The sequence below is a fragment of the Lotus japonicus genome, chromosome 6, assembly GCF_012489685.1.
Source record: "Lotus japonicus ecotype B-129 chromosome 6, LjGifu_v1.2".
NCBI classification, from domain to species: Eukaryota; Viridiplantae; Streptophyta; class Magnoliopsida; order Fabales; family Fabaceae; genus Lotus; species Lotus japonicus.
The window spans coordinates 2,723,612-2,745,951 of record NC_080046.1 but is presented as its reverse complement, the minus strand read 5'-3'; the positions used below and the strand labels follow the sequence as shown (position 1 = coordinate 2,745,951).

At 35.8% G+C, this 22,340-nt stretch overlaps 2 protein-coding genes and 1 pseudogene across 2 annotated transcripts; all 3 read left to right on the top strand.

The window, feature by feature from the left end:
- The first annotated feature begins 1,108 nt into the window (after positions 1-1,108).
- On the top strand, positions 1,109-5,683 carry LOC130723567 (uricase-2 isozyme 1). Its single transcript, XM_057574671.1, has 8 exons — positions 1,109-1,354; positions 2,010-2,102; positions 2,293-2,368; positions 2,792-2,901; positions 3,543-3,634; positions 4,170-4,343; positions 4,499-4,589; positions 5,282-5,683. Exons 1-8 carry the CDS (start codon positions 1,151-1,153, stop codon positions 5,363-5,365), a joined length of 924 nt encoding a protein of 307 aa, XP_057430654.1. The 5' UTR covers positions 1,109-1,150; the 3' UTR covers positions 5,366-5,683.
- Positions 5,684-7,265: 1,582 nt separating this feature from the next.
- LOC130722566 (pentatricopeptide repeat-containing protein At5g04810, chloroplastic) lies at positions 7,266-17,135 on the top strand. Its single transcript, XM_057573326.1, has 10 exons — positions 7,266-8,263; positions 8,938-9,065; positions 10,218-10,358; positions 11,291-11,377; positions 11,711-11,864; positions 13,529-13,588; positions 13,899-14,327; positions 15,056-15,351; positions 15,778-15,907; positions 16,225-17,135. The coding sequence occupies exons 1-10, from the start codon at positions 7,427-7,429 to the stop codon at positions 16,753-16,755; spliced, it is 2,793 nt and encodes a 930-aa protein (XP_057429309.1). The 5' UTR covers positions 7,266-7,426; the 3' UTR covers positions 16,756-17,135.
- Positions 17,136-18,079: 944 nt separating this feature from the next.
- LOC130722927 (uncharacterized) lies at positions 18,080-20,081 on the top strand (annotated as a pseudogene).
- Positions 20,082-22,340: the final 2,259 nt, after the last annotated feature.

Here is a 22,340-nt window from a genome sequence, read left to right as displayed (position 1 = left end):
TGAAAGTTCAAGAATGGTTTCGGAATGAAATGGGAAATGAGCCCGTGTTTTGATTTAATAATAACATCCTTCGGAACTTTATTATCCGGAGCATATCGGAATTGAGCAATCCGAAGTACATCGGAAATGGTTAATCCGAACTAAAACACGGAGGGGCATAATAGTATTTCCCCACTTTTAAGTGGGGTGGCATTTCTAAGCCCTGGGGTGCCAAATCCAGGGCTCGTTACCAACGCACCACACTATTTGCCTATAAAAAAACCCAACGCACCACTATTAAGAGAATTTTCTAAATGTTGGGGAAAAAAACAGATACAAGAGACTCTCTATTAGATCCCATTCCCACTAAATAAAGTAATACGTCATTGTCGAATCTTTTCTAGGAAGAACTGGTAAATTTCTAAATTTTAAATATGATAGAGATGAATCAGAATTAGAAAAGTACAGCTAGGAAAGATGCAGGGCGCACACAGAATTGTAAACAGAAACCAGCAAAGTCCTATAGCCGGAACAAACCCAAAGACGTCTACATATTTTATAACATTTACGTGAATTTTGTTCAATTGGGAGTACCATATGAAATGAAATTGGACCACATAATTCTGTAGTACTAGTAAGTTATACAAATTTTTTAGATAAAATATAGGTTTAAATAAAGTTTTGGTCCTTATACGTTAAATTTAAAAATAGTGTATTTTTGAAGCAAAGTTTAAACTCAGTTCTTAATATTTGAGAAATTACTTGATACGGTCATTGTTAGAGGTGGTTATCCATGACCTTTGCCACTAACTCACTAATTAACATAACTCGAGAGGATCAGTGAAGTCATGCGACAATTATATATATGATCGGTGATGTTATTGGATAAGTGTTATCAGACCACCACCTCTGATAGAGACCAAAATCAGATAGTTTCTCAAACAGTAGAAACCGAATTCAAAATTTACTTCAAAGAGACCATTTTCAAATTATTGATGAAAACCTTATTTAACCCATATATTATTGATAAATGTCAAATTATAACGGATAAAAAAGTGAATGTCGAGATAAAAAATTGTGTTAGATAGAGACTGTTTTCTCGTACCTATAAATACAACAGAAGAAAGAGAGAGAAAGAAGGAAGAAGAAGAAAGCATCAGCATAAGCATCGATGGCGAAGGAAGTAGAAGGGTTCAAGTTCGAGCAGAGACACGGGAAAGAGAGAGTGAGAGTTGCTCGCGTTTGGAAGAACAATCAAGGTCACCACTTCGTTGTGGAGTGGCGCGTCAGCATCTCCCTCCTCTCCGATTGCCTCAACTCCTATCTCCGTGATGATAACTCTGACATCGTTGCCACTGACACCATGAAAAACACTGTAACCACCACCTTCTTTCAACTTGTGCCTATGTTTTCAATTTGTGTGTGAAGCTGTGAATGTTGTAATTGGTGTTTATTTGATTCATGTTTGTTTTTTCTGAATTTTGCTAGATCAATCTGATTTTGATTTTTTTTTAAAATATTTTTCCTGTTTGTTTACTGAGGAATTTAAAAAAGAGACTAAGAGAGGCTACTATATGCAACTTCAGCTTGATTACAACTTGGAATTTTTTCTGATTTTATTCAGAGAATTTGAATCTGGCTGATTCTTGATGTGAAAAATTAAATTTTGGTATTTGGGTTTGTGAAGTTTTGCCATTTTGATTCTCTGGGATCTTTAACAGGACTGAATAACATGATGGACAGTGATTTGATTTCTTCTGGTTTTGTAGTTTTCTGGTCTGAATCTTTTATTTGATCTAGGATTTTAAGTGTTTGCTCCTCACTTTAGCTCTTTAGAGGAATTTAAGGTTTAATCATGCACTCAAGTTTAAATTCTATTTTCTTGTTCTGGGATGTTTATGTGAAAATGAATTTATACAGAAGAGGAAATGCTGTGTGTTTGTGCAAATATTTCATTTACTGCCACATCAATTTCATCTGTTTTTATTTATCAATTATCTGTTCACTTCAGTTTTGAATTTTCATTTCAGGTATATGCAAAAGCAAAGGAATGTTCGGAAATACTTTCTGTGGAGGACTTTGCTATTCTACTTGCTAAACACTTCACATCATTTTACAAGCAGGTTGGTGACCGAAAATTTAATATCAATTTTGAAATTATATGTTCTTTTCTGCTCATTTTGTTTTTGTTCCTCTATGTTGCACTGTACTTTTTCTTTGTATTTTTTCTGATAAGTATTCTGCTTTGACCTATCTTGTATCTCAAATTATTGATATCCTTCTCATATTTTCTTTTACTGTCATATTTTGTAGGTTACTACTGCTATTGTTAAAATTGTGGAGAAACCATGGGAGCGTGTTAATGTGGATGGTCAACCTCATGAACATGGTTAGTCAAACTATTATATACACTGCAATATGTCTTGCTTCATATGGTGTTCGTATATATTGCACTCTCGAGGTTCTTTGTTAGCTTTCTTATTTGATTTTTTGTTCCAGCTGAAGTATCTTTATTCAATTTTAGTTATAAAATTTGAAATATTTTGGGGAAAGTTTTAGTTACTATTGTTCTGTCCAAATTCAAATGCGTTTCACATCTTGAATTAAGGTATTTTTTATATGTTTTGCATTGATTCGAGTTAATTGTTCTATAATTTTTTCTTCAGTTAAGCATCTCTGTTTGAAAAAACCCATATTTGTTTGATTGGGAGTTAGTGTGGTGATCTGACCTCATTGTTGATGCCATTTTCCCCACTTTCATGCTCTTTTTCTACACTAATACTGAATCCAGCGTTGGTTTTTTTTGTGTAAGGGTTCAAGCTCGGATCCGAGAAGCATACAGCAGAGGCTATAGTGCAAAAGTCTGGTGCACTACAGTTGACTTCTGGTATTGAAGGATTGTCATTACTGAAGACAACCAAGGTAAGCTTGCTATATAGAAACTTGTGTTTTGATTTTCATGCAGTGTTTCTAGTTTCTGTTATACAGAATTTCTCATCACAAGATGCAGTTGCTATTGCAAGTGCTTTCAAATGATATAATGCTGAGTGTCTTAACTATGTGGGTACAGTATTTGATATTGTAACTAACAATATATCGTCATTATAAACACAGAAAACGGTTAAGAAGTGACGTGATATATTTTAATCTGAAAAGAAATGCATTAAAAAATGTTTATTTGGCTTCCTCCTCCTGTGCCAAACCTCTTGATATGAAATTTTTTAAGATGGTTGACAGTATAGCTTTTTAAGCATTACGTCATGTTCATGAGCGCATAGATTCATAACATACATTTATTAAAGATCTGGTTTCTGGAGTGGAATATGCTTCCATGCTCTTCTAAATGACTTAGTTTTTTATCGACTATAAGATAGGAGTACTCACTTGAGTCTTATTCTGCGCTTCATCCTCTCCCCATGAAGAAATACAAGTTACTAATTGATATTAATCTCAATATTATTTCTCATATTTCAAGACTATTACAGTTCTATAGAGTTTGCTTCATGCCAAGAAAGCGCAAGCTGATTTTTTATTTTTTTTTATTTTATGTGACTGATGAGCAGTCTGGTTTTGAGGGTTTTATAAGAGACAAGTACACAGTACTTCCTGAAACACGTGAAAGGATGCTGGCGACAGAAGTAACTGCACTATGGAGGTAATTTCCATTTTCCATACTTTTTTTTGTCTTGCATTGCAAGTTTTAGTAATCTAAAAGTGAGAACTATGTTGGCTTACTGTAACCCACATCCAAGAGGCATATTGTTTAAAACAAACCCTTCACTCATACAGAAACTGGTGCTGTAGGGTGAATTATAAGAAACTTCATTATAACGTCTAGAAAATTTTTTTGTCATTCATTAACAAGAAGATGAAAGAATTCATGTCATACATCATCATCTGGGAAAAGACTTGAAGCTTAAGAAGTTTTTCCACTAATCATTGCATGGTTGTTCTCTTTAACCTGGAAAATGGAAAGTCTGATAGAGTGACAGTTAGAAAGTTAGTTAGTTAATAGGGGATTAGTTGCAGTGGCAATAAATAAAAGGGAGAGGGGAATAGGAGGGTATTGCTGGTTCTCTCGAACAACCAGTTATTGTAGTTCATTGCTATTGGTGAATAATAATCAGTTTTATTCTCACTCACTGCTGGTACCTACCAAAGTGACACTTCTAAATTTAATATGGCTGTAGGTATTCATATGAATCACTATATAGCATCCCGCAGAAGCCGCTTTATTTTACTGAGAAGTACCTCGATGTTAAAAAAGTTATAGTTGACACTTTCTTTGGACATCCAAAGGAGGGAGTGTATAGTCCATCTGTTCAAAGCACTCTCTACCAGATGGCGAAGGCCACACTAAACAGGTTTCTCTCTGTCCCTCCCTCTTTGTGTATGTAAATCTATCTGCCTCTCTATCTTTTCTGCATCCACTGCTACATTTGGTTGTTTCCTAAATGTGACCAATTTAATGCATTCATTAAAATTATCTAGCAAGTGATAAGTAACTTTTATGCTTCAGATTTCCTGACGTAGCTTCTATACAACTAAAGATGCCAAATATTCATTTCATACCAGTCAATCTCTCAAACAAGGACGGTCCAATTGTAAAGGTATTGATTCTTTTCCCTGAGATGCTTGCGGAGGTTGTTAGATTTAAACTTAGCGCCCATTAAGAATTCTTAACTGATTATATTGCTATTGACACCGTCCTATAAGGAGAAAATATTGAGAAACCATCGTTGAGGATCAAAACTGACATTATAGTTTGGTCTTGAATGATATTAGCATAAAAATTTGGGTTTGCATTTCAGTCATGGCTTTATTTGCAGCTGTAGAATACTTCCATCTCAGATATTTTGCAACAGAGTTTCATCTCACCTTTTGACCATGACTTGTGTGAATGTGGAAAAGATATACACCCACATGTCTTATACTAACTTTCTATTATTTTAAAGACTTCAATTCCCTCACTTGAAATGGGTTTGGTTTGGAGAATGAAAGTGTTGTCTTAAGTTGTGCTGCTTATGGGCAAAGTTGTATAGATATGAATAAATGTCAATTATGATCCCTCAAAATGTCTAATGATAAATCTGATTGAACCCATTTCCTACTTACTTTCCTTTCCTGCCCAAATATATTAGTTTTGACTTGTCTTCACCCGAGTCACCATTTGACTCTCCTTACTAAGAAAATATAGGTTCTTTGTTCATTACACCAATCACTGAGTCACCTATATTTGTTATAAATAATTAGATTATTCTAAATATCTTAAAGCTGGTAAATGATACTAATGCTTGAGCAGTTTGATGACGATGTGTATTTGCCAACGGACGAGCCACATGGGTCAATTGAAGCTAGCTTGAGCCGCATTTTGTCAAAGATGTAGAAACACTACTTAAACATCTCAGCCCATCCCTTCTGGTCAAATGGAGATGCTGCTTACACTATGGTGCTTATCCTGATTTAAGATCATACACAAATGGAATCTTGCCAGAGCGATACTCCTTTCAAATAAAGAACTCAATAATGTTAATTCTGGTTTGTTTTCATTATATTTTGTTCATGGAGAGCTTATGTGCATAAATAATCAGCATGGTGGATTTTCTGCAATTTGCACCAATGTATATCAGAACTGTTTATTCACTGAGAAGTTTGGCAAGACGACTAGTTTCAGCATTTATAATCGAACTTTTCATTCGTTGAATCAACTAGTGTTTTATAAATTTACATCTCCAATGGTTAAACTCTATAAACTTAACATGCCATTAGCTGTTAGTTTCACTTAACACTTGTGCTTTTAGCTAGTTCGATAGGAAGACTAACAACTACGACTCAAACTATAACATGTACATGTACATATATGAGCTGAAAATTACAAGTTACAAACAATGACTTCTACTTAATACAAATTATTCAAATATCTACTTGAAACTTTTCAACAAGTGCCTCTTCATAATTTCATTGTTTGACTATCATCTAATCTCAATCTTCAATCAACCTTTAATTTTGATGGTAAAATTTGACTAAAAGACCAAAACTCGAGAAATCCATTTGACGGGTGTGGACTTCATGAACTCTAACTCCTTGAAATGGTTTCTTTAAAATGAAATTCAAAATAACACTCTAGTCTTTACACTAGCTTTTGAGCAAAGCCTTAGTGTGTGTTTGGATTAGCGTTAGCAGAATTGGATCTGATCAGAATTGGATCTGGTCAAAATTGGATCTGAAAACGTGAGTTCAAGTGACGTGATTTATGTTTGGATACACATACCCAGAATTGATTTTTGTATCAGAATTTCGTTTGGACAACTTTGATTAGATTTGATTTTGATTATGTAATGACCAAAATGGGTATATGACTATTTATTCATTATATATTGCATCATTTTTAAAACTTTATATTCATATAAATTTATTTACAATTGTGACACCATAATCATTTGTGTCAACAATTATGTTCTCATATTCATACCGATTGAAAACAATATCCATTTCAGCTCTCATAATAAAGTTGTGTATAGTCATTGTTGCACAAACTAATTGAACTTACGTTTTAATTTTGAACTTAGGCATCTTCCGTTTCAATTTGTGTCACCATAATCATTTGTGTCAACAGTTATGTACTCATCTTCACACCGATTGAAATCAATATCCATTTCAGCTCTCATAATAAAGTTGTGTATAGTCATTGTTGCACAAACTAGTTGAACTTGCGTTTTAATTTTGAACTTAGGCATCTTCCGTTAATTTGGTGCTATTTTAAAATTCTAATATACATGCAAATAAAGAAGGAAAAAGGGGTAAAATTGGGTTTGTTTCGATTTGGTTTCTTGGATCCACGTTTGGTTGATGAAGAAGCTACATTTCCTAGCATCACCATTCACCAGGATCCGATTTTACTCTCAAAACGTGGATCTAATTGAGCCTTCCCAAACATGTTTTGAGACATGGAGATCCACGTTTAAGACTTTGATCCAATTTTGGGACTCAGATCCACGTTTTGGATCCGCAACCAAACACACACTTACTCTCTGTTTGGATGTGAAATGAAAATGAGAGGAAAGAAAATGAATGGAAAGTAAAGATGATGGAGAAGAGAAAATGAAAGGATTTGCCCCAATCAATCAGCATTCCAAATCATCACTCACCGGGCTCCGACAAGGATCTACTCCAAACGATTTACAAAGAAAATGAGTTTTTTCAACAATTTTTCCGACGTAGAATCTAGGTCAAACGGCGAACAATTTTTTTTTTGATGCGGTCCCGAACTGAGGGTTCGATCAGTAGAGGGGACGACTTTGCCTCCCCGGAAGAAGAAGGGACCCGTTCTCTAGCCGACTGGTGGCGGGAGAGGATTGGGTTGCAACAAATATCCGGATTGTTATTTCGGTTATGTCAAACTACACTTGACTGGAGAGTGGAGAGTAGCGAGGAGAGGTTGTGAATAATGGAAGCTTTCTGTTTCTCATTCCCCACCTCACACTTATCCATTCCCCCCAAACACCACTCTTCCTCCGCCACCACCACCACCGTTTCCTCCTCCCTCAAACCGCCGCCGGACTCCAACAACTCCGCCGCTCCCTTCCGCCGCCCCCTCAAAACCACCACCACTCCTCCCTCCAATCCTAAACCCACACCAAAACCTAAACCCAAACCCGCCCCAACTTCAAACCCTCTCAAAAATCCCTTCAAATCCTCTCATGCCCTCACCAACAAGCTCTGGCTCACTAGTAAACTCTCTCCTCCTCCTCCTCCACCACCACCACCGCCACCACCACCGTTACCACCACCGGAACGAGAAACTGAAATCGCCGAAGACAAGGGCGCTGATGACGTAAACCGGTTCCGGCAACCGGGGAAAATCTTCGTCGGGAACTTGCCAGTGTGGGTGAAGAAACCCGAGGTCTCCGAGTTCTTTCGCCAGTTTGGCCCGATACGCAGCGTGATTTTGATCAAAGGTCACCACGAGACGGAGAGGAGCGCGGGGTTCGGGTTTGTCATCTACGACGGGGAGACGGCGGAGAATTCGGCCATGAAGGCGGTGGAGTTCGACGGCATTGAGTTCCACGGGAGAGTGTTGACGGTGAAGCTGGACGATGGGAAGAGGTTGAGGGAGAAGTCGCGGGAGAGGGAAAGGTGGTTGGAGGGGAATGATGATAAGGAGGAGTACAGGTCCACGTGGCATGAGGAGAGGGATGGTTCCAGGAAGGAGTTCCAGAAGGTTCTGGAGACTGAACCGGAGAATTGGCAGGCCGTTGTTCGCGCTTTCGAGAGAGTTAAGAAGGTTGATCTTCTTAACTTTTTACTTGTAGTGTGTATATATGATTATAATGCTGTGTTTCTAACAATTGTATGGCTTAATTTTGAGGGATTGGGTTGGGGTTATGAAAAATACATGGATAAGTTTATTTGAGAATTGAAGAATTCGACAATGAAATTTGCGCCTGTGATGAGACGGGTTTCATCTTCAATTTGAATTGGAAGGTATAAAAAGTTAAATTGTTCTTTAATAACATGTGGATGTGGCGTACTCAGTGTCATCAGGTTAAAATGTCATTAATTAGTAATGTATGCTGTTTATTCTTCTTTAAACATGTTTAATGATGTTGGCTTGAAGTTTTTCTCAGTATTTAGTGATGATTGTTGTCATCTTTTGGCCAGTTTGTTGATCTAGCATGGGTTTTGGGGCTTTTTATGAGTTAAGGCTAGTATCTATGTTATATTACCCATGCCTGATTTTTTCTCTGCATTCGCTGATGATTATTGACATCAATTATGTTTTTAGGAGAATTTCTTATCCTTATCCTGGATGTTTGCTTTCTCTGTTTTGTTTAATTCTATCCGGTAATATGAAAATGGTGGTATGTATGTTATTTCTGCATACATAAAGATGGTTGCATGAAAAGTTTTAATGTGCACTCGTGAGTTGGTTTCACCTTTTGTCCTTAATTTTTTCAGCCTGCCAGAAAAGAATATGGGCTGATGATAAAATATTATGCACGACGAGGGGACATGCATCATGCACGTCAAACATTTGAGAGCATGCGAGCGAGAGGAATAGAGCCATCTTCACATGTGTACAGTAGGTAAAATCATTAAACGAGATACTGCTTTGAGCTTTGGTTTAATTTTAATATGTACTTCTGCTTTTCAGCAGATGCCACATTTTGACAGGCATGTGTTAACCTGTCAGAGATGTACATGTGAGTCAAGTGATTTGTCTTTCCAAATTATTGATTGAGAAAGAAAGTATATTTTTTATTTGACTGTTTAGTTTAGTTTCTGTTATTCAAATTGTTTTATGTTAGAACCAGAAATACATAAAGGGAAAGAGAAAGGAGAAACAGGGAGAGAAGAGGGAAACAGGGGAAGTGAGAACTCAATATCTTCAATATCATTCTACATTACAATTACAGGGACTGACTCTTACTTATATAGCCACAAGGAACTAACCCCCTAACCGACTCAACTGACTAATGGAATTCTCTATTAAGTTAGTTTTACAATTGGTTCCAATTAATTTTTTTTAGGTTTCTGACTTTCTGTTACTTTTAAGTTTTTACTCTTCAAATTAAGTTCTCTATTGAGTTTGAAAAATAGCTCCACTTCATTTTTTTCCTCTATGCTTTTGAACTTATGTTGATGTAATATGTGATGGTTATGTTTTAATGTTTGGATCAGATGGCGCAGAAAATGTGTATTTAATGTAATATTTTACTCTAACTACTGATATCAGCAATGTAATAGAGATTTACGAGAACCAAATGAAAAAGATACACTAACACACATTTGAGAAGCCCTAATCTCTCCTATCCACTCCTTAGTTTGTTCATCCTTACCTTATTTCTATTCTGTTCTCTCTTTCTATATTTATCTACCGCTTCAAACAAATTTTCACTCTAATTGACCCTATGGCCACACTGGCCATTAGTTGTCCCCAGTGATTCTAAATCTCTTGCTCACCTTGGGCTCTGATCTCTAACAACAATTCCTCACATGCACCTTCATATATTGCCTATCAAAAAAAAAAAAAAACATGCACCTTCATAATACGAGATTTCTTAAAATTCCATTACAGTTTCTGGACAAGTCATTTGGTAAATATTTAAGGAAAATAGCGTATCCCCTTCTATTTGCAGTCTTTCTTTTACTCATTGATTTCTTCTTAATACTATAAAAAGCACTATGGTTATACTTTCTACTAACTTTGATAATTAATACATGTTAAATGTTTGCAGTCTTATTCATGCTTATGCAGTTGGTAGAGATATGGAAGAAGCTTTACATTGTGTTAAAAAGATGAAGGAAGAGGGCATTGAAATGAGTATAGTGACATACAGTATTGTTGTCGGGGGATTTGCTAAAGTGGCCAATGCTGAGTAAGTAAACTGACAAATTTCCACCATGGCTATATCTTTTATAAAGAACATTGGTTCTGGTTATTAGTTTATTTTTTTGTTTGTCAAAGATTTCACTTTTAATTGCATTAGCTGTTCGGTTTATGTGTTCAAAGTTATAGACCGTAGTGTTTTAGGTATGGAGGTTAAAACCATGCTCTTAAAAATAAAATAAAAATAGTGATATTGATGTGAATGATATGTTTGATGTCACCAAGGTTGTCAACGCATAATTGTAACACAGATTGTAGGATCCTATCTAAGACACAAAATTATGTTTAAAACAACACAGAAATGACCTTGAAAAGCTAGATAACATAAGAAAAATAACCTTGAAATCACAATTAAGTTGTGGTGTAAATAACATAAATAGTTTTATATTATATTTGAAAAACTTACTATCTGATAGACTAATGTCATGTCATGAACCTACTATCTGAAAAACTTAAGTTGTGGTGTACTGCAATTGATACAGATAAACTACATCCCTTCCAACTATATAGAATGAGAGTATATCTGCCATTGATAACTACATCCCTTATTTGCATTTGTCTCATTCTCTTTTTTCACAAGAACATGGTAAACTATGTAGTTGCATCACTACGGATCTCACTTGGTCTTCTCACTCCCAAGTCCTAACTCCCAAAATGTGAAGTGTACTGCAATGATTGGTTTTGGTGCCTTTCTCTTATTAAGGGATTGGATTAACTTCGAACTTTCTCATTTGTTCTTGTATTTCGTTTATAAATAACCCCACTTTCATGTATTCTGTCTTTTTTTCTAGTGCTGGTGTAAAACATTTGGTCCAGTTTGATATAAGAATATAATTTTGAGGCCTTGTTCATAAACGAGTGAAGATTGAAGCATCAGTTTTGTATCCTGGAGATAACATTTATTTGATGTTGTTTTGGAAGTGGTGCAGATCACTGGTTTAAGGAGGCCAAAGAGAAGCTTCCATCTTTAAATGCAGTCATTTATGGGAGCATAATTTATGCACACTGGTGAGCATTCAGACTTATTTCATGGCATCAGTTTTATACGTATGATACAAAATCTTTGATAGGCAGGGAAGTTAAAATAAACTAATCTACATAGCAATGTTTACCAAGAAGAAACATATACTATTCAAGTTGTTAATTATATCAGTATTTGGTTATCTATTCGCTAGTGTGGTTCATGTATGTATCTTATAGTTATTGTTACTCAGGCTTCTGTTTCTGAAAGTATCCCAGTTTTTCTTTATTGTCAAATGATTATCATTTCTATTCAATCCCCCCCCCCCCCACGCACACCCTTTTCATGTATAGTTTTTGATATCCTGATGTATTTTATAGTCAAACTTGCAATATGAAGCGAGCAGAAGCCTTGGTGAGGGAGATGGAAGAACAAGGGATAGATGCTCCCATTGACATATATCATACCATGATGGATGGTTATACAATGATTGGCAATGAAAATAAATGCTTAATCGTGTTTGAAAGACTTAAGGTATGGCTTGTTCATATTTCTTTTTTTGGGTGCGACGATTGGCTTTGTAATTTTGATATGCTATGTGCTTTCATCAATTATATATCTTAATAGAAAATGTCTCAGTCCATAAGAAAATCATATAACAATGAGGACTTTAGCATAATTTCTAAATAAAAATTCCTTTCGTATGTAAGATTCTCTTTGGAAGAGCAAAGCTTTTTGCTGGTACTCTAGGTTTCCTTTTGATCATTGTATCATCATTGAACTTTCTTGCAACTTTTCATGTCATACGTATAATAGAATATTTCTTTCTGTAAATTCTTCTAAACATTTACAATCTTATGAAAAATTCCCTTCTCTAGTTATCAGATTTCTTCCCTTTTAAGCGATTTTTTTACTCATAAAAAATTCAATAGAACTTGAGCAAATTGTTCCATGTTCCTACTCTAGTCCGAAACTGTTCCAATTTTGCAGAAGCTTACTTTTACTAAGTTCTTGCCCTTTTGTTAGAATGTTCTGGTTTAGCTAAGGCATGTACCTGTTATATAACATTAGTAATCAACCTAGAATATTAGTAAGAAACGATGTGTTAGTTTGCTGTTTTATATAAGATATATTTTTTAAAAGTTCGTATCATCACATGAATACTATTTTGTCTCTGTCTCTTCTATCTTTTACCTATACCTTCAACGTGTTATCCTAGTGGCACCATTCTTCATTTCTTGACCTCTGATGAGTTCCCAAATATCTAGAACTCATTTTGTCTAACCTTCCCCTCCCATGGCATCTTTGTCCTGTGACTCTCCCTCTTTGTATTTTGACTTTGGTAACTGGAATATTTTTCTCCTACCCATGGCGTTGTAGACCCTTAAAACTAACATTTGTGGTTGTATTCACATCCTCACCATGATTCCCTCACTCTGCAGCTATCATCTCCATCTTTCAGCCTCTGCAGTATCCAAATCCAATTGTTAAGACTTCATTTCGTTCACTTTTTATTCCTATTAGAATTTGGGAGGCCTAACTCAACCCAAAAGCTAGCTCCGGAGTTGAGGATTACCTTCTCATATATGAGGGCTATCTGGGCCATATCTCTAGTCAATGTGGGACAACTCAACACACCCCCTCATGCGTAGGGCTAGACATCTGGAGCTTGGGATATGCAGGAATGAACATCTACGAGTAGCCCATATACATGTGGGCTCCTCTTAATGGATCTAGGATAGACTCTGATACCAACTTGAATGAAATATTCTGATTAATTGTATGCATCCCTATTTATCCTAAAATGGCAATCACCTAAAATAGGAAAAGATAAAATAATCCTATTCTAATTAAAGTAATAAAGATAAAATGTACCAAACATATTTACTCCCTATTCTAATAGGCCTCCCTAGGGTTTGGTGTTATATTTGTGATTTTTTTTTTGAGAAAATAATAAACAATATCCATTTAATTATTACATGCTTCAAGTGTATAACATCTTTGTATACTTCTTGATTCTTAGGACAGTAGTCTTTGTTTATGTTTGAAATTTGTACTTTTTTCCCCCTAATTTGGCATTTAATACGTTGCTGAATAGTCACCCTGATATATTTCGACGTCATATATAAAAAAATTGTGCACTATTGCGCTTGACTTGACATTGAATGACACAGTAACATCTCTTTGTTCTGATGAAGGAATGTGGTTTCTCTCCCTCAGTTGTCACCTATGGGTGTCTTATTAACCTTTACACCAAGGTGAGACATATTTCATGTTTTACATTAATTGGCCTATTTATGTTATCTAGTTCATCTATCTCTTTCAGCAGTTATTTGATTGAGCACTTTTTAGGATTTATTGCCATACATCTACTCAATATACAATGTAGCACATATGTTCACCATGTTTCTTAGAGGTCCTCTAGTTTGCTACCTAATTGTAGAGAGCTTGTTACCTATCATTCCATCAGAAAATATGACCTTGGTACTTGTGATTTATATGTTCCATCTTGATGAGGTTGAATTTTGAATAATTTGATTAACTTCATCTGTTGTATCTTCTTTTCAGTTAGGAAAAATTTCTAAAGCATTGGAGATTAGCAGAATAATGAAAATGGCTGGCATTAAACATAACATGAAGACCTACTCTATGCTGATCAATGGATTCTTGAGGTTGAAAGATTGGGCCAATGCATTCTCTATTTTTGAAGACATCACTAAAGATGGTTTGAAACCTGATGTAGTACTCTACAATAACATGGTACAAGCTTTTTGTGGGATGGGTAATATGGATCGTGCCATTTGTATTGTGAAGCAGATGCAGAAGGAGAGGCATAGACCTACAACACGCACATTTTTACCCATTATACATGGTTTTGCAAGAGCTGGAGAGATGAGGAGATCCTTGGAGATTTTTGATATGATGAGAAGGACTGGCTGCATTCCTACTGTGCACACATATAATGCTCTTGTTCTTGGCCTAGTTGAGAAGCGTCAGGTAACCTGTGATTGAAATTATTAATTTAGATATGCGATTGACATGACTTGGTTTTTACTACTTCTCCTTGTCTACTTTGTGTTAATTTATGTGGATTTGAAAAAGGAAAAATAAATAGCTAAAGAGGTAAGTGAAGTAAATTAATTAACATATAATAGTTATATTGCAATCGCTTTATTGAAGAAAACATAAATTGAGTTTGTGTTTTTCCTTTAAAAATCATTTCTGCAAATTTTGAAATTATAAGTTGAAAATGGCACAACTATAGTATGCACCACTATAGCTTCCATTGCTTCTTATTGTTGTAAGGTATCAGCATTGCTGTGTTCGGAAAGAATTGCAGAAACATTAAAATAAAGGCTAACCTGTAATCATGACAAATTCTAAACGATATAACAGTGATTTATGAGGTTAGATATTTTCATAGCAAAACACCTAACTATTGATTGGAGAACCTGAGAACATATAGATAACCAATCCTTGTTTGTTCAGTATGCATTAGTAGTAGTTCCGAGTCTTAATGCTAAACAAGTTAGAGTGAGTAGTCTTTCTACCAGGAGGACAGTTTCTCTTTAATTAACTGCTTTGTTTGAGTACATACTCCCTTGTTACTCTGTTTATATCATGAAAAAAAATGTCTTTTTATAATTTAAAATTCCTTGTTGTTCTCCTCGCTCATTATTTACTACTTTCTCTAAATTATGGTTCTTTTTGTATTTTTTGTGTAGATGGAAAAGGCAGTAGGAATATTGGATGAAATGAATCTGGCCGGTGTTGGGCCAAATGAACATACATATACAACTCTCATGCAAGGTTATGCTTCACTGGGTGATACTGAAAAGGCATTTCAGTACTTTACGATATTGAAAAATGAGGGCCTGGAGGTTGATGTATATACTTATGAGGCATTGTTGAAGGCATGTTGCAAGGCAGGCAGAATGCAGAGTGCCCTAGCTGTCACAAAGGAAATGAGTGCAAGAAAGATCCCAAGAAACACTTTTGTTTACAACATACTAATTGATGGGTATGAATAATTTACATTTGGCTGTACTGGAAGTTTTCAGTTTTATCTAACATTTAATCTTATATATTCTTGAATGATGGGCATGTTGAGCTATCTGTTATATGTAATTTGTTGTTATAACTCTGCTAGGGTATGGTTTGTCATGATTAGATTTTATTCTGTTATGATTTCTGGTTATCTTATTGTCATAGCTTGTTAGCTTGTCTCCCTATTTAGTTTGAGGAAGCTTAGTATTTGAATATTGTACATCTGAATCGTGTTAATGTAAATCGATTATTCAGAACACATTCCAATTTCAAGAGGGCAATTTGTGTTTTTTCTCAATTACTTTTTTCCCATGTGTATACACTTGTATATTTTAATATTTCTGCCCTTTACAGCCTTCACTAGGACTTAATATTTTACTAACCTAATTTAATTTCTTAGTTGGGCTCGGAGAGGTGATGTTTGGGAAGCTGCGGATCTGATGCAACAGATGAGGAAGGAAAAAGTTCAACCTGATATCCACACCTACACTTCTTTTATAAATGCTTGTTGCAAGGCTGGGGATATGCAGGTATAATGTTTGTTGAGAAATATAATTTATTGTTAAAGATTGTGATTACTTATTGGTGACTAAACCCTAAATCATGACCTCTAAAACTAAGAGGGTAAGTGTCATTTCTAATGCATCTGCATCATCATTTACCATGAGAGTGAACTGTGATGGAAAACGTGGCTCGTTATGCACCTCGTGTCAATTCCTTCTGCACACTCTCACGAAGTGTCTTTTGAGTTACTCATTCTTCTGCTGGTGTATTCCTCAAAGCTTGATTTTGAAAATTACTATAATTTATTTATATCAGTAGTTAATCTTTTTCCCCCCTCTGCTAGAATGCAACACAGATTATCCAAGAAATGGAAACAGCTGGTATAAAACCAAACCTCAAAACCTACACCACTCTAATACATGGTTGGGCTCGTGCTTCTTTTCCCGAGAAGGCTTTGAGGTGTTTTGAAGAGATGAAAGCGGCTGGATTGAAACCAGACAAAGCAGTTTACCATTGTCTCCTGACATCTTTGCTATCAAGAGCCACTTTTGCTCAATCGTACGTTTATAATGGCCTCTTGTCTGTGTGTAGAGAGATGATAGAATCTGAAATGACTGTTGATATGGGAACTGTGGTCCACTGGTCAAGATGTTTACGCAAGATTGAGAGGACAGGAGGAGAACTAACAGAAGCCCTACAAAAGACCTTCCCTCCGGATTGGACCTCACATAATGTTCTTGATGTCAATTGTGAAACAGAAATTGCTGATCCTGAAATAGATGATGATGATGATGTATATTATTTCAAAGAAATTGACAATGATGATGAGGACTCTGATGCTGAAGATTGTGATGATGATCCATCAGACAGGTGATTGTTTTGAATTATGTTATTGTTAATGGAAGTGGCAGAATGCCATGGTTGCATGTTATTGCCAAGTCTCTCGGCTCTCGCCATTAAATTCTCTATTTACTTTTTCTTCTATGAAAATGGGCAAAAATGGTGACTTCCTTTATACCTTCACTAGGTTAAGAATCCAGGAGTGTTCCTGCGTTGGGAACGGACATTAAAATTCCATCTCCTGTTGTAAAGTCTTTGCATGTATAGCATTAAATCAAGTTGTGATTTGTAGATTGAATATGTATGTTTCATTTATGATCTTTGAAAAAAATTATTAGCATTCGATGTACTAATGAATGTTACAAGAAAAAGTAAAGGAGCCATTTAATAGTTGAATATCTTCGGTATGGTGTATAGATGGTGTTCAGTTTGTTGTCTGCATTGACGGATCAATATTTCAGAAGTTTCACTTGATCTGGGTTCATTGCAAAATAAATAAATGGAAGAAAATTATATAATCCTATTGATGCAGAATTGACAAGTACGCTTAATAACAAGTAATACAGAGGAATTTGAGTAGTTTTTCCATGAGAAATGATTCAATCGGTAACAGATTTTAATGTTTGATTACTTTGCTGAATCAATTTTGACCACTAACCAGCATTTGAAAGGAAATATACTTGATTTTGCGCTGGAAGTTTAAAATGAAAGAACAATGCTGATTCTGTTTAACTATAAATCTTTGCTTCAAACTCAGTTTTGCAAAATTATTTTCATCTAAAGTCGAATTTCCACATGCTCATCTACGTTTGCTTATTATTTTTCCTACAAATTATTGGTGATTGAGGTATTAAAAATCAGCATTAAGAAGTAAAATAGCAAGAGAACTTTGGTACAAAAAATTGTTCGTGCTTGGTGAGCAATGAAAATGGTATGGACCCAAAATCCTTGTGGAAGTAGAAGATTAGATGTCTTAGGGTGTCAGTGTCGTGTCGCAGTGTCGTGTCAATGTCAGTGCTTCATAGATCTGTGTTCAAGCCATATCATCTTAAACTTCGTAACTTGTATAAATTTGCTCACATTCATTCTCATTGTCATCAAGAAATTCAAGAAACATGAGGCTCATATTTATCAAAGATATGAACAATTGCTAACATTGTTAGAACCAACTCCTAAGCGGTTAAAGGAGGTAAAGAAGCTCCATCCAATTGTCTTTAACAACAGATTTTTACAGGAACAATGAGTTGATTCTTGCCCTTGCTCAGCGATGGTCTTCCAAGACTAAAACATTAATCTTCCCTTGGGGAGAAGCAACCATCACGTTGGAAGATTTGAAGGTTTGTTGGGGTTATTATGTTATGGTCGTTCATGTTTCTAGCCCTCTCGAGACGAGTGAGCTGAAGGAGATAGAAGCATAACTAATTGAGGCAAGAAGACTGTTTAATAGCACGAAAACAAAAAAGTGACTCACAATCCATGGGTGATGCATTTTAAGAGTCACCACCACATGATTTTCTTCATTCCTCCGCCTTCAACCATGTGAAGGCTATCACTAAAGTAAGATACAATGGGTGGCTGAAACCACAAGAGGAATGGAAAACATGGGTCCAAAAGATGCAACTCAAGTATGAACATTTGTGGATAAAAACTGGCATAAACCATGCAATCCAAGCTTTTACTTATGAGTTCAACAGGAACAATGAGTTGATTCTTGCCCTTGCTCCGTGATGGTGTTCCAAGACTAATACCTATCTTCCCTTGGGGAGAAGGAACCATCACGTTGGAAGGTTTGAAGGTTTGCGGGGTTATTCTGTTATGGGTGTTCATGTTTCTAGCCATCTCGATCGAGACGAGTGAGCTGAAGGACATAGAAGCAGAACCAATTGAGGCCAGAAGAATGTTTAATAGCACGAAAACCAAAAAGTGACTCATAAGCCATGGGTGATGCATTTCATGACAAATGCAGCGGAGTGGAACATGAGGCTTCTTTGATTTACTGGTTATCGAGATTTGTGTTTCCAAAGGTAGATACCACCATTTTGAAGAATGTTTTTCCGTTTGAGGTTCATCTTGCTCAAGGGACCCGAGTAGCTCTTGCACCTGCGGTTTTAGCGAGCATTTATAGGGACTTGAGTTTGTTGAATAGCAACATCAACAACATTGGTACAATCACCACTATGTGGGCTCCTTTTCAAGTTGTGAAAATATGGGCTCCGGAGAGATTTCCAGCCCTGCAGCAGTATCCACAATCAATTGAAGAACAAGTGCAGCGAAGGTGGGCTAAGTGGGATGGAGTAAAAATGGTTAAAGATAAAAACTTGAAATCTGTATTAGTTTCAACTAGATATTGTAACAGATTTTTATGGCGACCATACAATGATTCACCATCTCTAAAGATTTATAATGAAAAGGAAATGCGGGGAATGTGATAATCCTAATTTGGATTATGAATTGGAGTCTTTTGGTCGTCGCTTGATGGCGTGTAAATTGGTCGGTATGGGGTGTGTAGAACAGTACTTGCCACATCGTGTTTCTTTACAATTTGGATTGGACTAGGACATTCCAGGTATGGTTTTAGATTGTAACAATGACCCTTAGATATGTTTTAGATTGTAAGATACCATTCATACTTGATTGGGTCCATTGAGGCCATGACTGATTCTCCAGGATGAGTGATATTCAGAGAATTGCAGTCATGTAAATGACTAAGAGCTTAACCCTCATTGACTTGAAAGACTCCTCCTGGAGGATTGGCTATCATGGTGATAGTACCGTATCACATGGTAGATATAACTCCTAACAGTAAAGTTTTTAGTTCCTTTAACCACTCAGGATTTGGTTGCAGGGCCGGCCCAAGGGCCCAGCGACCCAAGCAAGGGCTTTAGGCCCCATAAAAACTAAATTTTACTAAGTAAAAAAAGGTCTCATATTTTTGTAAATAAGGCCTCAAATTAAAAGAAAAAGTCCTCATATTTTTGTAAGTATGACATGTTAAATTAAAAAAATTAGATTAAAAGTTATCACTATAAAATTCGCTTTAGGCCTCATCTAGTGTTGGACCGGTCCTGTTTGGTTGTAATGTTAGGATAATATAAGCACTCATGTTTCTTGAATTTCTTGATGACAATGAGAATCAATATAAGCAATTTATAGAAGTGACTTTGTATAAAGTTGAAGATGATATGGCTTTTAATAGACATTAACGCGTCTTTGTACTAAGACTCTATTTTTGTTATCCTAATCTTTCAAATATTGTTTTACTCAGAGATAAAGAGATTAATAGAGATTAATGCTTTGTACTTAGTTTTGGTTGTAATTGCTCTTTGGAGATACAAGGAAGCTACTTGGTTATTGATGTAAGGATACTTGTGGTCTAGCCAATTAAGAACAAGGCTACCATTCTATTTTTGTTTATGTTGTAATCTTTGCTTAGTTTTATACTATTTACTCTTTGGAGATACAAAAGATACAAGCTTTGGTATAGCTAGTTAAGAACAAGGGAAGCTTCGTGATGACTTACCATTAAGCTAGGGAAATTAATTATACATTTTACATAGAATGTTAGAATGTGTGTTTGTTTGATTGTTTAACTATTATATAGAATGTGAATGTGTTTTTTCTCAATCCAAATCTTTGCTAAGTTGGAAAAACTGTCATGGAAAGCCAAATGTATCAATTGGAAACCGAACACACTTCTGGTTTGAGAGACACTTCTAGGGCTTAGAGAGAATATAGAGAATAGAAGAAAAATTGCATAATAGAGACACTTCTGGTTTGATTCAATAGTATTAAAATTCCACCCCTCCCCTCTCTTCCCTAGCATGATTCCAAACATTTTCTATCTCAGTTGGAAGCACGCATGTAGCACGCGCACACATTTATGTATATAAGCGGTGTTTCAGTGTCCTACTTTTTGAAGATTAGTAGTGTTATCAGATTAGCTGTAAGATACCGTTCATACTTGATTGGGTCCATTGAGGCCATGACTGATTCTCCAGGACAGGTGATATTCAGAGAATTGCAGTCATGTCTTTACCCTCATTGGCTTGAAAGACTCCTCCTGGAGGATTGACTATCATGGTGATAGTACCGTATCCCATGGTAGATATAACTCATAACAGTAAAGTTTTTAGTTCATTTAACCACTCGGGATTTGGTTGTAATGTTAGGATAATATAAGCACTCATGTTTCTTTGATTTCTTGATGACAATGAGAATCAATGTAAGCAATTTATAGAAGTGACTTTGTATAAAGTTGAAGATGATATGGTAGATATAACTCCTAACTGTAACTTAGAACTATGAGTTAGTTCCCCATATTTGTGAAACTTAGAACTATAAGTTAGTTCCTCACACTTGTGAAACTTAGAACTTAATATAGTTCCCTTATTTATGAATGTTAGCTTAGGGAAGAACTTGTGATTGATAGGATAGTAAACCCTACTTATGACATGTGTGTGTTAGAAGTTGACCCTTGCTTGTTTGTTGTTTGGGGCGCTTAACTCCCAGACGATAAGCATGCGTGTGATCAGACGGGATGTGGCTCTATACCTGCTTGAAGTGGACAACGTCATGGTTTGGGGCATCGACCATGTGACTGATGGTTCAGCTGTAGGTTTGGCGAGAGCAGAGGGCACGAGACAATAGGATGCGAGCGTTGGAGGAGGCCTTGGAGGCACGTGGATTATGAGTCGGGTATTGAGTGTGATAATTGAGTCTGTACTTGGGGGTGAGCCGAGTCTGTTTATAGGGTTCGAACCTAACCTAGAGACTTTCTTGTTGTGTTAGCTCAGGGGCGACCGAACACTAGTTTAATCATTATGTTTTAATTTGAAAGAATCATGGTACACTTTCAAAGCTTTTATTAATAAAATGAATTATTTGTTCTATTTCTCAAGTTACTACTTATTTATTATTAAGCTATGTTTCAAAAAGGTTTTTATCTCGGTTAAAATTTATCCACGTTTTTAAAAAAGATTAATAAAGTGACCCTGAGATTTAGGAATGTTACAATACTAATCTAACCAGTTATGAAAAAGGGAAGCTACTCAGTTAGTGGTCTAAGAATAGTGGTAAGGGAAGCTACTGGATTAAAACATGAAATTCAAATTAACCATTAAAATTGGCATTGGTAGCGGTTGAACTGACATTAATAGTGGTTGTGCAAAAACAACACCGCTAATATATCTCAAAACAGTGGCTGAAGTTCAAGCAAACATTTGCAGGGCCAATAAAAAATTTCAATACAAAAGCAATAAAAATTAACGAGTCACCAAGGGTTGAACTTATGATCTCCTCATCATATTCAAAGTCACCAGCCACTAGGACACAAATTACATAATGACAATGTCTCCAATTTTTTAATCCTAGTATATGACTATTACACATTCCTAAATATTATGAAATATTTTAAATATTTAGTAATTTCTTAGATTGACTAACTTATATTGATTTTGAGAATGTGAATATATCTATCTATTCACACGCACGCATGCAACACACGTGTAGCATGCACACACATATTTATGTATATAAGCGGTGTCTCAGTGTCTTACTTTTTAAAGATTAACGGTGGGGTGAGACGTTCTCCATCAAGTCAGTTGTCCCTGTGCCGAGAGG